Source organism: Dendronephthya gigantea, unplaced genomic scaffold (assembly GCF_004324835.1).
Source record: "Dendronephthya gigantea isolate DGI-Jeju-01 unplaced genomic scaffold, DenGig_1.0 000092F, whole genome shotgun sequence".
Lineage (NCBI taxonomy): Eukaryota > Metazoa > Cnidaria > Anthozoa > Malacalcyonacea > Nephtheidae > Dendronephthya > Dendronephthya gigantea.
In genome coordinates this window covers 41,165-53,300 of record NW_021163102.1, presented here as the reverse complement: position 1 = coordinate 53,300, position 12,136 = coordinate 41,165, and the positions used below count along the sequence as shown (strand labels likewise).

The following is a 12,136-nucleotide window of genomic DNA, read 5'->3' as shown; positions in this document are numbered from 1 at the left end:
TACAGACTATGACACCACTACACATACATATACGGATCAGTATTCCTCGAGTCATACATCAACTGATTATTCCTCGAGCAGTACAACAGCCATATCCACTAGCGAGCACACTACGGAAAAGGAAGACACACCCTCTGTGACATCTACAACGGGAAACTCTAATCTTGGTCTCAGTGAAGAGTCATCTGGAAAGGAAAACTCCAATGTTATTCCTATTAGTGTTACCATTACACTTCTTTTAGCAGCCCTGGCAGTGGCAATAGGAGTTCTAGTCTACTACCGAAGAAGAAAAAGGTAAACATGCCAGGGGTGTGAAGTATCAATAATACGTATTGTATTTTACAATATTCTTTTAAAAATCATGTGAAGTCTGTTCTACGCATATCCTCTGCCCATAGAGTGAAACAACATTCCAGGCGTCACGACATCACAGTTGGGATATTAAATAGTCAGTTTTGCCTTGCAATTGTTTTTTGTAAGACCAAAAGTTAAGGTTCGATCAGACTAATATCTTACGGGCAACCTTGTTTAAAAGTTGCGCGGCGTACTCGATGTTTGTGAAGTTTGATGAACTTTAGAGTTTAGATAGCTGCATGTAAAAGGCCGAACAGAAAAAGCTTTAAAAAACTGCCTCCAGAATTAAGGCTAAAATCTTTCTTTTTTACCCGTACTCCTATTCTTAGAGACAACGATCGATTAACATAACATAATCAATAATTTCTGTTTCAGGACACAAGTTCCGCAGAACAACGCTAACAGTAAGTCCAACTGGTGTTTTCATAATAAGAGATGATGTTGATCAGGGAATTTTGATCTTAGAATCGTTAAGAGGTCGTTATTCATCTTTTCTTCTCCGCGAGATCCTTGCAATCAAGAGAATTATGAGACAACAATTATACGCTACTGTACCCACACCAAAACGTTTTTCTCCTCACATTAATATAATTATATAACAACTTCCCATACGATGTGAACGACGACCATTTCTGATTTCACTTATCCCACAGCCTCTGGTAACGAGATTGACAGCTTTATATGATAGAATGATAATGACTGAGAGATTAAATATCTGTCTAATCGCATATTTCAGATTTTGGAGTTGTTAACTACAACAAAGAAATTTATGAAGATCCTGATCGAAACTATGAAAGGATAAAAGAGGATGCCACCAGTTCTCAATCTGTTCCTTGCTATAATGGCAGCGGGTTAATTACCAATAAAATATCTTCAGAGTACGAGACACTAAAAGAAAATGATTACGAAGTATCATTCAATCGACCAGGAACTTCCTCTGGCGCCAATACCCACGTCAACACTGATATACCAAGAAAATCTGAAGAAACAAAGATGGCGCCTGTGAGAGGACCAGAACTGTACCACACTCTAGAACAACCGCCTTCTGATGATTTATATAACTACATCGACAACACCAAAATCAAAAACCCGTCAGCATCATCTGAATTAGAGTACACCTATTCGAAAGACACTGGTATACCCAAAAATCCACGACAAACAAGGGTTGCACCCAAAGAACCAGAACTGTACCACACTCTAGAACAACCGCCTTCTGATGATTTCTATAACTACATCGACAACACCAAAATCAAAAACCCGTCAGCATCACCTGAATTAGAGTACACCTATTCCAAAGACACTGGTATACCCAAAAATCCACAACAAACAAAGGTTGCACCCACAGGACCTGCGGTATACGAGACATTAGAAAATCCGTCCTCTGATGACGTCTACAACTACATTGACAACACCAACATCGCAAAGCCAGTCACATCGGAACAAGAGTATACTTATGCTACTGATACAAACTTGCCAAGAGCTGGTCAAAATGGAAAGAGAAAGCCTACTGCAAGTGATGCAGTCTATCATACGTTAGAACAAGACCAACCGCTAACCTCCAGCTCTGAAATCCCGTCTGAGATGGAATACTCGTATGCGAAATCCACCAATTTACCGAGAAAGCCATCAGCTACAAATGATGACGAGTACAGTTATGCGAAGAACACTGACGTGTCGTCTATGGGTTTTAAGCAAAATAACACCGGATCATGTGCCCCTCCTACCGATAATGATCTGTATCACACACTGGAGGAACAAAACCAATCAAATGTACCTGTTTATTCAACTTTGGAAGAAGGTGATGCAGAGAACGCGCAGGTGAATGAAAATATGTAAAATTTTATATCTCATATTCCTAAAATAGTCGTCTTTTCTAAAAACACTAGCCTTTTGCACGACAGGAATACATTGTCATCCGTCAAATTTATATTATATAGAAACGATTTAGTAATTATAATTAAGTTATCGGGGACATACATATAGCTATAGTTATTACCCATATATGCATGACAATAGCCAAAATGCATGCAGTATTTGATAAAACCGTCCTAGGTTATATCAGTTTAGATAATTTTGTTCATATATATTAATGGGACCAAAAATGAATATATGATAGTATTGATTTTACCAGTGGAAATATAAAGGCTACGTTCAGACTGAGTGCACAGCACTGGTGCCCGTCATTTTTTCTGACGCCCGAGTTGAACATGTCGCTTCCAAATCAAATTAGGGGTGGTGCCCAAGAACGGGAACTACCTGCAGTGGTAGTACTCAACGAGAACACTGTGTTCTGCATGTTTTATGAACCAGTTTTGACTTTAGGCACAGGTACATGGCCAGGCACTCATATTCTGGACGCAGCCAGACCTTCTGTAGGTCTGCGGAGCATGCTCATTGTTGCATGGAACTCGCATAATGAAATACGAACGTTAATCAACTATATATAAATATATATATATATATATATATATATTATAATATATATATTATATATAATATATATATATATTATATATACTAATACCTTAAAATGATACTAAATGTTACCCTAGCGCAACATAATTTACACTACTTGAAGAACTTGGATTGTTTACACTTTTTACGTTCGTAATACCCGAGTGAAAAGATTTTCAAAACAAAATGATAGGGAAAAAAAGGCTCCGAGAGTTTTAAATCTTGTAGCAACCAGTTACAGCACTACGTACCATTGACACTTCTGGCAGAGTGGAAGGATTGCAACAGACCCCCATACGGGCCATACAATAGGCGTACCCGATCTAAATATTTAGGGGGGAACGAACGATTTGGGGAAAATTTAGGTAAACTGTCCGGTAGGTAAACTGTTTTCACACCTAGCTTTGGTCATGAACCGGATGTGAACATGAAAACATGAGAGGAGCTCTCGCTGTCATAGTGATCGATGCTTTAGCCTGCGTAGAATAAACGAAATTAATTTTGAAGGCAAAACAAACTCTCATATATATATATTTTTCGACTACGGGTAAGTGAATTGAAATTCATATGAAAAAGGTTGAATGTAACTGATTTTTGGCAGCAAATGTGGTATAACAACTGCCTAAAATAGACAAAACACTTCTCGACGTTACTAACTCGCCTAACGAAGGCCCTCAGGTCGAAACGTCGAGAAGTGTTTAGTCTACTTTAGGCAGTTGTTATACCACATTTGATGCTAATAGCATCAAATCATGCTAAGTTGTTTAAAGACGCTGCCACGCTGCTCCCAGTTGGCAGCATTGACAGTGTAATTTGATATGATATCTGATATATGACGACGTGAATTACCAGTCGCCAGACACCACCTAATGACCCAAAGCGGTTCAAAACGCTCTCTTAACCTCAACCTTCTTGAGAAGAACCTATTCACATCAGGTATGTTTTTAATTATCAAAGCCTGTTGTCTTCACGTTAAACTATGTAGAAAGTCTTATAAAGAACAGTGATTGAGCGCCTTTCATGTGGAATCATATTAATTCTACCAGCGAGCATTTCTTATATATTATTAATACGAGTGGTTAAAATCGAGTTATATTCTTGATTATATCTTTGAATTTTGAAAGCACTTCATTTACACTATAATAAGTGCAAAAAAAATCAGATTTCCACAGAATTGAATCCCCATATACAAGCAACTTTCGTCTTGTTCTGTTTGTTCCGTAAACGCCAGAGATAGGCGATCAAATTCCACAATATTTAACAGGAAATTTGATTTAGGTTTTGGCCCCACAGCAGTGATGTTTGCCTGTGTATTAATTTCGAAACTCAGGTGAATTGACTGAATTCGAGTCCTACAGGCTCCTACATGATCATCAACGCCAACGGGGTTAAAGTTCTTATCGCTTATTAAGAAGATTACTGCAATTGACAACATTTTTTTTTATCATTTCGACGGAAATTGCTTGGATATCGGGCATGTCAGACTATTAGGGCTTTTTGACCACGGAACTTTGTAACTTGTAAGTGCACAGTTTATGGAAATGTATGCGAGTCTTTTGCAATCAGGCGATTGATTGAAGTATTTGGATGCTAAAGAGACAATATTGACAGGTTAAAAGCTTTGTGTTTAGATTTCTGACAAGGTTACTGGCTTCGAATTAATCGGAACGACATATACTGAGAACTATTCGATATCACTCTTCTTTAATTGGAAGGAGTTTTTGCCAAATATTATAATGAAGACCCAAAACTTCTCTTCCTGTGTGAGAAATTCGAAGATATCAAAAGAAAAGCTTTTAGCATGGCTTATCGCATTCTTCGCGTTATCCGTGAAGTTATCTGACAGTCAAATCATTATGAAAACTACCATGTTTGAAATAGCAAGAAATGCCGAAGATCAGAAACGGTACATATTGAAAGATTGTCGCAAGATGGCTGCTGGTGACATTGACTGTAAATGTACATATCTTAGACACGACTGCCAACAGGCTGATACGACACGTTGTGAAAACTGTTTCTGTTTTAATGGTACAGAAAGAATATTTTATATCAAGAAAAGATATGGTGCATTGTGTTTAAGTGTCAACAATCTCTTTAATGCTGGTAAATATTTTTGAGTTTAGGCTTTTCGATATGTAAAGGCATTGAATTCTATATCAGTAAAATGCAAGAGAGCGTTTCTTTCTATTTTTCCCCATCCTCTCCAAACAGTTATATTTTGGAAGAATTATATATATAGCTTATATAGCTATTGACGAATACTTTTTGCTTCTTTGAACAGTTACCTATAGCTAAAACCTGTCTATCTCAACCAACGCTTTAAGCAAGAAAATCAAAAGACAGCTATAGCATGCAATGTTAAACACTTCTTGATTTGCCTAAACTCTTGAAACTTTTTTTTACATCTTAATGAATAAATATATCATTTCATTCTTAACTAAATGCGTCTCTGGATAAGATAAGGCGAAATAGGTATCGTGAAGATGCTGATTTGTCGACATACTTTATTGACAATTTTATTGACTCAAAATCTCATGATCTAAATCAAACATCATGCTAGCCTCCTCCGCAGGCATGCCTATAATGTATTAAAGTAATATTCATATTTGGCTTCGGCTGGCTGTGTCGCGGAAGAGAAAAAAAATTGCAGAAATTTCTGATCGAATCTATTCTAGCTAAATTAGAGACGCCTGCGGGGTAAGCTACAGACATGCCTCGAACATACAAAAGCATGAAGCGCAAAAAACATATTTGCATCTAATTTGAATTGACCGCACAGCATTGCACTTCCTTAAACAAATTTCGATTTACACATAGTGAATATCCGAACGGTACGATTACCTTGAATCTGTTAATGAAAACAAAGAACATATTATTTCTTTTTCTGCAGCTGGGTTTAGCAAAAAATTCCTGATTTACAATCCTACGCCCTCAAAATGTGCACTACTGGCAAGTAATAACGGTATTCGACCTATGGACTGTGACTCTAACAATCTTCGTCAAGTGTGGCTTTGGACCCCAGGAAACTTGCTAATGAATGCTCAAACATCAACATGCCTGGGAACTAGAAAACGAAGCGGTAATTACCTTCCCATGACTACAACACAGTGCAATTCATTGAAACTAGAACAAGAATGGCTCTGTGAAGCGAGACAGTCGGTTCATCTGTTGGGATTATCGTTTTCAAATTATCCGAATATAACTCACGCGGTTAGATATCTAAGAAGCATGCCGAATCTTCTCGCGAAAAGTATAATGGAAATAGCGATCAGGGGAAATTCCTGGACTATATTTCCCACTAACAATCAAAGCGTGTGCTCCGCCAGGAACAAGGAAGGTAATCTATCGAATCAACCACAGTACTTTCAATGTGTTGCTTTAATCCAGTCATTATGACTGCACTAAGGCATGCACCGAGAAATAATAAAGAGAATTTTTGTTCTTTGTGCTATATTGTTTATGTACAAATAGTTGTCAATGATTTACTGATTCTAGGATTTTTATATTTGGATGAGGAAAACAATGAAATATCCGAGATTGATCTGGTAGCTGAATGTCCCAACATTTGTTCCAAGAAATTATCATCAACAACCCCTACCAGTAATTTATCAAACTGCACAATTTTATGGGAAGAGGGTTTTTCTCAAGATATTGAACCATTCATGGTTGAGAATCAAGAAGATGGATTATACTTCAAGGTTGGTATGGGCTAGTTTTCGTCTTTCGTTTTGAGACATCACCCTCCTGTTTGTTTTTAAATATCTTGCTGTTATAGTTTATTGCAGAATCTGCTTCCTTTACTGAATTCCCGGAATCCACATGCATGTGATATACTACATCAGCTACTATGACTTAACGATCAATTAATAATCAATTCCCTATAAGTTCCAATATAACCAAGGAGCAGCGTCTCGACGTTTCGACACTTCTAGGCCATCAGGTCGAAACGTCGAGAAGTGTTTTGTCTATTTAGGCAGTTGTTATACCACATTTGATGCTAAATTCCCTTATAAGTAATCATTTTTAGCAATGATAAGTACTGATGCATATTCTCCGGTATAATCTATATATGTTGAGATAAATTTCCTTAAAACTTTTAGTGGAAATCGAATCCTTATTCAAGATTAAAAGGAATGACATTGAAATTGACTATTGAATGTTTAATGAACAACAGCAATTTTAAAGAATATCTTTTCCGTTTGCGAGTGAAAGACGTCAATTTTTTAGAAGAACGAGGTAACCAAATTTTATTTAAAATCCAGAGCATAGGCATGATGATTTATTTAAAATCCACAGCACATAAGTACCATACTGCACGAAAAATTATACTCCCGCAATTCTAACCAGATTGGAAAGTTCTTATCAAAGACGCTTATCTGCGCCCCGCTACAGCGCTTGCATTACTACAGAACAATGGTTTTACAAATTTGCAGAAAATCATCGTCCCAACAACATCGGAATCGTTGATTTGGGCAGAAATTGTACGAGAAATACATGTTCGAAAAACATACCAGTTCCACAAACATTGAACAAGACAAGTGCAGCCTGTTACATTGAATGGGATGAATCAAAGGCAAAAAAAACGGACGAAAATACAACAATTGTTACTGAAAATCTCAAAGATTTGCTGTCTATACAAAAAATTGCAAGAAATCATTTTCTTAAGGTATATATTCATTACTTCTATATCAATCTTAAAATGTTCTGTGGAATATAGAACATACTTCCGCAATAAAAATGTAGTACTACCTAAAATTTAGACAATGTTAACTTAAGAATTACTTCTCGAGGTCGTTAAAGTCTTTTTTCAGTTTTGGAAAGATCGGGGTGACGAGGTAGGGTTGTTATATACTGACACACATTAAGCGGTGAAATTACCGAAGAAAAACTATATATGGTTCCCAGTTTTTTTACTGCATTATATTTTCTATTCCAGTGGAACTTGACCGCAGCTCCATTGCTGGCAAATATCAAACTCAACCTGACTATTCTATGTTATAACGACGAGAACAAAAACGCCACCACAGTTGAAAAAATATTTTTGGTTCTCCAGACAAGATGTAAGTATATGAATTTATAACCTAGTCCGTAAGTTTATTCTGTTCTGATGCTTATACTGTATAGTTGCCTAGTCACTAAAGCCTCCTTTTGTGAGCCTCTTAATTTCTGTTGTGATAAATAAAAAACCTTACTTTTTCCCTCACCTGGAGATTCTAAGAATTAATTTATCCTAGGTATTACACTGTATGCAATAAATCTCGCAGTGTTTCGCCAACACCAAAAAGGAGTATAAAACATTAATTACGTATTGTGTTGAATGGAACATTTCAGTGTAACAATACACAAAGTTAAGCTCGCTAATGTTCCTATACACTTTTCGATGTAAGAAGAAAAAATACTCTACTCACACTAAATTCAAGTACAATCTGAGTTAACGCCTGTATTCTATAAGAGCTCACTCACGCTCAAACTCATTGAGTGCGAGATCTTAATTTACTTTATAGAAATTCCCTTAGGCTTAGTACACATAATTTCGTAAATACAAAATAACTTATTTATCACCTAAATTCTGTATTTTACTGCTTTAATAACCCTGCACAGACCGATCAACAATCACTACAAAATCATCTCACGAGTATCGCCTGTACCTGGCTATCACTTTACCTATAATAATCCTGCTTGTGATCGCGCTAGCTGTTGTACTGGTGTATTGTGCCCTGCATCGTCGAAGAAAAAGGTATGCACGAGTGTCATAAATACGCCTGGAGCGAGGTAATGCGATGAAATCTATAATGATTGTCTGAATGAATATAGACATGCATGCTTGGCGATCTTCCCATTTCCCAAACAGTATATTTGGATAATTTTTCGATTAATCGAGTAAATACATCGTTAATGCATGGGAAATAAATAAGCGTTACTTGCGCGAGTTTTTATCTCTTTCCCATAACACACACTAGCTTATTTTAACCAAGATTAGAAAATCTCTTATAATCGCAATATTCACTAAGGTCATGATACACAATTTTTTATTTTTCATATTAAGAAAATTAAAAGAATCATTAAGTACCCGTAAGTAGAATTTCATATTTTCATATATCGCTGCATGGATTCCTCATAAATGTATATTCCATCCTCGGTCATTTCATTTCATACGCCTCGTTTTATAGCTTAATTATTATTTTGTTTTAATTCATCTCTCCAGAGCATCTTCACAGCAGAATTGAACACCAAAACTCAAGTGTCAGTTTTCAATTAAACAATATCGGTATTGAAAACAAGGTACCCTTATACATTAATTCGAAAGACTGCACGTGGATGCAAATTACCGTGCATGCATGGTGTGACGATTGTCCTCCAAGAGATTCAATTGTGGGACATAAACAAAATATAACCTGTATGTGTATTCATGAATATCAGTGACATAAAATCTATCAAATTTACGACGCGGATATGTTTTTCGTTCCAGTTTCATGATAGAAATAAAAATTATCGACTTCCTTTGGTAAATACTGAAAACAAGTGCAAAAAATTAAAACTGAACTCCTAACACTAGCATCTTTTTTCACGTCACATCCGCGTAGATTTGGTGCGTCCTAAACGCGCTAATATATAACTAAAGAAACACATTTGGGTAGAATTATTTTGCACAAAACTTATCAAAATTATTATCTACAAAAGTATAGAATAGTGTCGCAAAACAAAACAATTTTTGCATGAATGAGCTGGTTTTACAAAGTAGTAGCTATATTGTTTCCTCTATGACTACGTGAGCACTAAAATGCTCCTTTATCTACCTAAACCTACTCTCTTTCTCGTTCTAGAGCGAAGATAACCCGGTTTACGAACAGTGTACGTCAGTAGCACATCCAGCAGTGACAATTGGTAAGAAAATTTTACCTGCGGTTACAAAAAATTCTCCAAAAATCTTTTTCGTTAACGCTTGTTTCCCGCAAAATACCTTCATCAATCTCTGCATAGTCACCTAAATAGTACTAAATACTGCCATCAGTACAATTTGATCTGTTTTAACAATTTAACTAAAATGACTACTAAAGCGACCTAAACAAGTAATAAACTGCATGTATACTTTAGCGCATTATTATTTTTCAATATATTATATATTTCAGCTCGGAACGAGTTATACGAATGCACAAAAAGTCAAAAAGCAAGAGTGGAATCTGATATTTACGAACAGCCTTTAGAAAACGTGAAAGTTCGCCAGAACAAGCTTTATGTTAGTGTTGACCCATCAAAAAATTCAGGAAGCCCGAAATTACATCCAGCATCAGGAACTAGCCCAAAATCTAACCCGTACATTGCCCCTAAGCCAGAACTTAAGCCTAAACCTGTAAATAAAGTGGCCACACCCAAACAATACAAAGTTCCCAGAGTGATCCAACCCTCTGAAGAAGAGCAAGCCGATATCTACGACCAACCGTCAGATTATATACCAAGCTCGACAGGAAACAACGAAGGCGAGATGGGCAAAATTGAAATACCCTTACAAGATGTCGGGGGTGAGAGAATCCATTCAATATACGACAAACCTTTACCGAATTCTCCTCCGAGTTCAGGCATTTACGATTATGCTTCGAGAGATGAACTGACATTTGAAGCTACTCGTTATCAGGCTGAGAAACCTTTTAAGCTCAAAAAAGAGAGGGAAACAAGTGGAAGTGTAAATTCCAATGGTTCATTGCACGACGCTCCGCATTATGATGTGTTGGAAAGGATGTAGAAGAATAGCCGTAAAAAAGGTTAAAATACAACGATTTGTTGGGGCACTCCAGATGTAAATATAGCAAATGTCACCATAGAAATATTATCAACGATCTTCAATGTTCGTCATATTCTTGAAATATCTAATAATCCTTCTTTGAAACCAGAAAGAAGGAAATGAGTCTTTGTATAGAATTAGTGTTAGCCTATGCCTCGTCCAAGATATAAAACAATTTACAAATTTACATGTGGCTGGGTTGATCAAAATCGCTGTATATTGTATGCTGTATGTGGGTACCACTGAAATTTCTCGTAAATGCACCATCTCAACAGTGTCCTGACAAATCGTATAACGCCTGTTTCAGACGTCGAACTTTTCATGGGCCAATCTAATGTTGATGAGCTAAAGCCAATGTTTAAGTTCATTTGCATTCGATTCAGCACATGAAAAGTTCGACATCTGAAACGGCCAGCCTAAGTTTTAATAGAGCCTTGTAGCGATCTCACACGGCTTTTCTCGTAATGCAAAAATAATTCTACATATATGATTTCATTGGGAAACACTTACATGCATGTACGCTATAGTTGCCGCTGCATATGCGTTTAAATAACATCGTCTTTAAAGTAGACAGAAGACAGTTGCATATGTACATGCATGCATTGCATGCGTAAATTGGAAAGTTTGTATTAATTGAACGCAATTATAGTATATCTCAAACATGCAATAATTATCTTCTATAATCAGTTGCTGGGCACCAGACTTAAGAGGCATAGATTGTTTTGCATATAAAGATCAGTTAGAGTACAGTCTTTTTATACTAGAAGCAATTTTGAACGTCGTTATATAATGTCCACTTATATCATTTCCAACCTTTAGATATATGATTGAGGAAATAATTGTTATGTTTTACAAGATTTACTGCCGAATTTTATTGCCGAAATATGATTCTCCACATGAGGTTCATGTTTTCAATTTACCATAGCAGCTAATTACGTAATTAAGCGAAACATGGGCTGCTTTTCTCCCACTTTACAAACCATTACCGGCGGTCGCCTTTTGATGTGAAGTGGATAATTATTGCAAAAAGAGATGATGGAAAAGCTCTGTATCTATATATAATATGGTAAACATATCGATCATCTCTATCATTGAACCAACAATGCTTCAATTAACCTTCCTCCACGGTGTTTTAAGGAACTTCCATTACTACCCCCATCGGAAGACCTGAGTACGAACTTGAGAATGCTTATGCAAATTAAAATAATCAAGCCCAATATTGGTTGAAAAAATTCTTCATTTATTACTATATGCTGACTGACACGTCTAAAACCAACAGCTAAAGTTAGTACTAAAAGGGTATGATATATCTGCCTGGGGTTAGCACTGTAGCGAAGTAGTGTTTCCTTTAAAACTCTTATTTTATCCAAAGTTATCCGATGCATTTCATTGATTTTCATTTTTCAAAGACTTCTTAAACCAGGAGGCGAAATAGAGTTACAGCGGATGCAACGTACACTTGTCGTTAAATCTTTATTGATGTTTTTAAAAAAGGAAAAGATGATTATGGCAGTTGTTGTAAAAAAGCGGAATTAATGTCGGATTCCT

The 12,136-nt window shown here is 36.4% G+C and overlaps 1 protein-coding gene across 2 annotated transcripts; it reads left to right on the top strand.

Annotated features, from left to right (window-relative positions):
• Positions 1 to 3,663: 3,663 nt before the first annotated feature.
• Positions 3,664 to 11,285, top strand: LOC114533560. Of its 2 annotated transcripts, XM_028555094.1 has the most exons (13): positions 3,699 to 3,744; positions 4,087 to 4,328; positions 4,440 to 4,911; positions 5,699 to 6,145; positions 6,304 to 6,506; positions 6,909 to 7,044; positions 7,242 to 7,474; positions 7,745 to 7,868; positions 8,410 to 8,545; positions 8,855 to 8,880; positions 9,014 to 9,090; positions 9,633 to 9,693; positions 9,939 to 11,285. In XM_028555094.1, exons 3-13 carry the CDS (start codon positions 4,545 to 4,547, stop codon positions 10,547 to 10,549), a joined length of 2,421 nt encoding a protein of 806 aa, XP_028410895.1. In that variant the 5' UTR covers positions 3,699 to 3,744; positions 4,087 to 4,328; positions 4,440 to 4,544; the 3' UTR covers positions 10,550 to 11,285. The 2 variants fall into 2 exon arrangements, with proteins under 2 accessions (XP_028410892.1, XP_028410895.1); XM_028555091.1 differs by lacking the exon at positions 4,087 to 4,328 and having other exon boundaries at positions 3,664 to 3,744.
• The last annotated feature ends 851 nt before the right edge of the window (positions 11,286 to 12,136 follow it).

Bases quoted from the DNA above. Each gene is read 5' to 3' on its own strand.
- LOC114533560 (XM_028555091.1), top strand. From the start codon at position 4,545: ATGAAGACCCAAAACTTCTCTTCCTGTGTGAGAAATTCGAAGATATCA. The intron at 4,912-5,698 runs GTAAATATTTTT...CTTTTTCTGCAG, and splicing joins CAACAATCTCTTTAATGCTG to CTGGGTTTAGCAAAAAATTC. The intron at 8,546-8,854 runs GTATGCACGAGT...TTTCATATTAAG, and splicing joins CTGCATCGTCGAAGAAAAAG to AAAATTAAAAGAATCATTAA.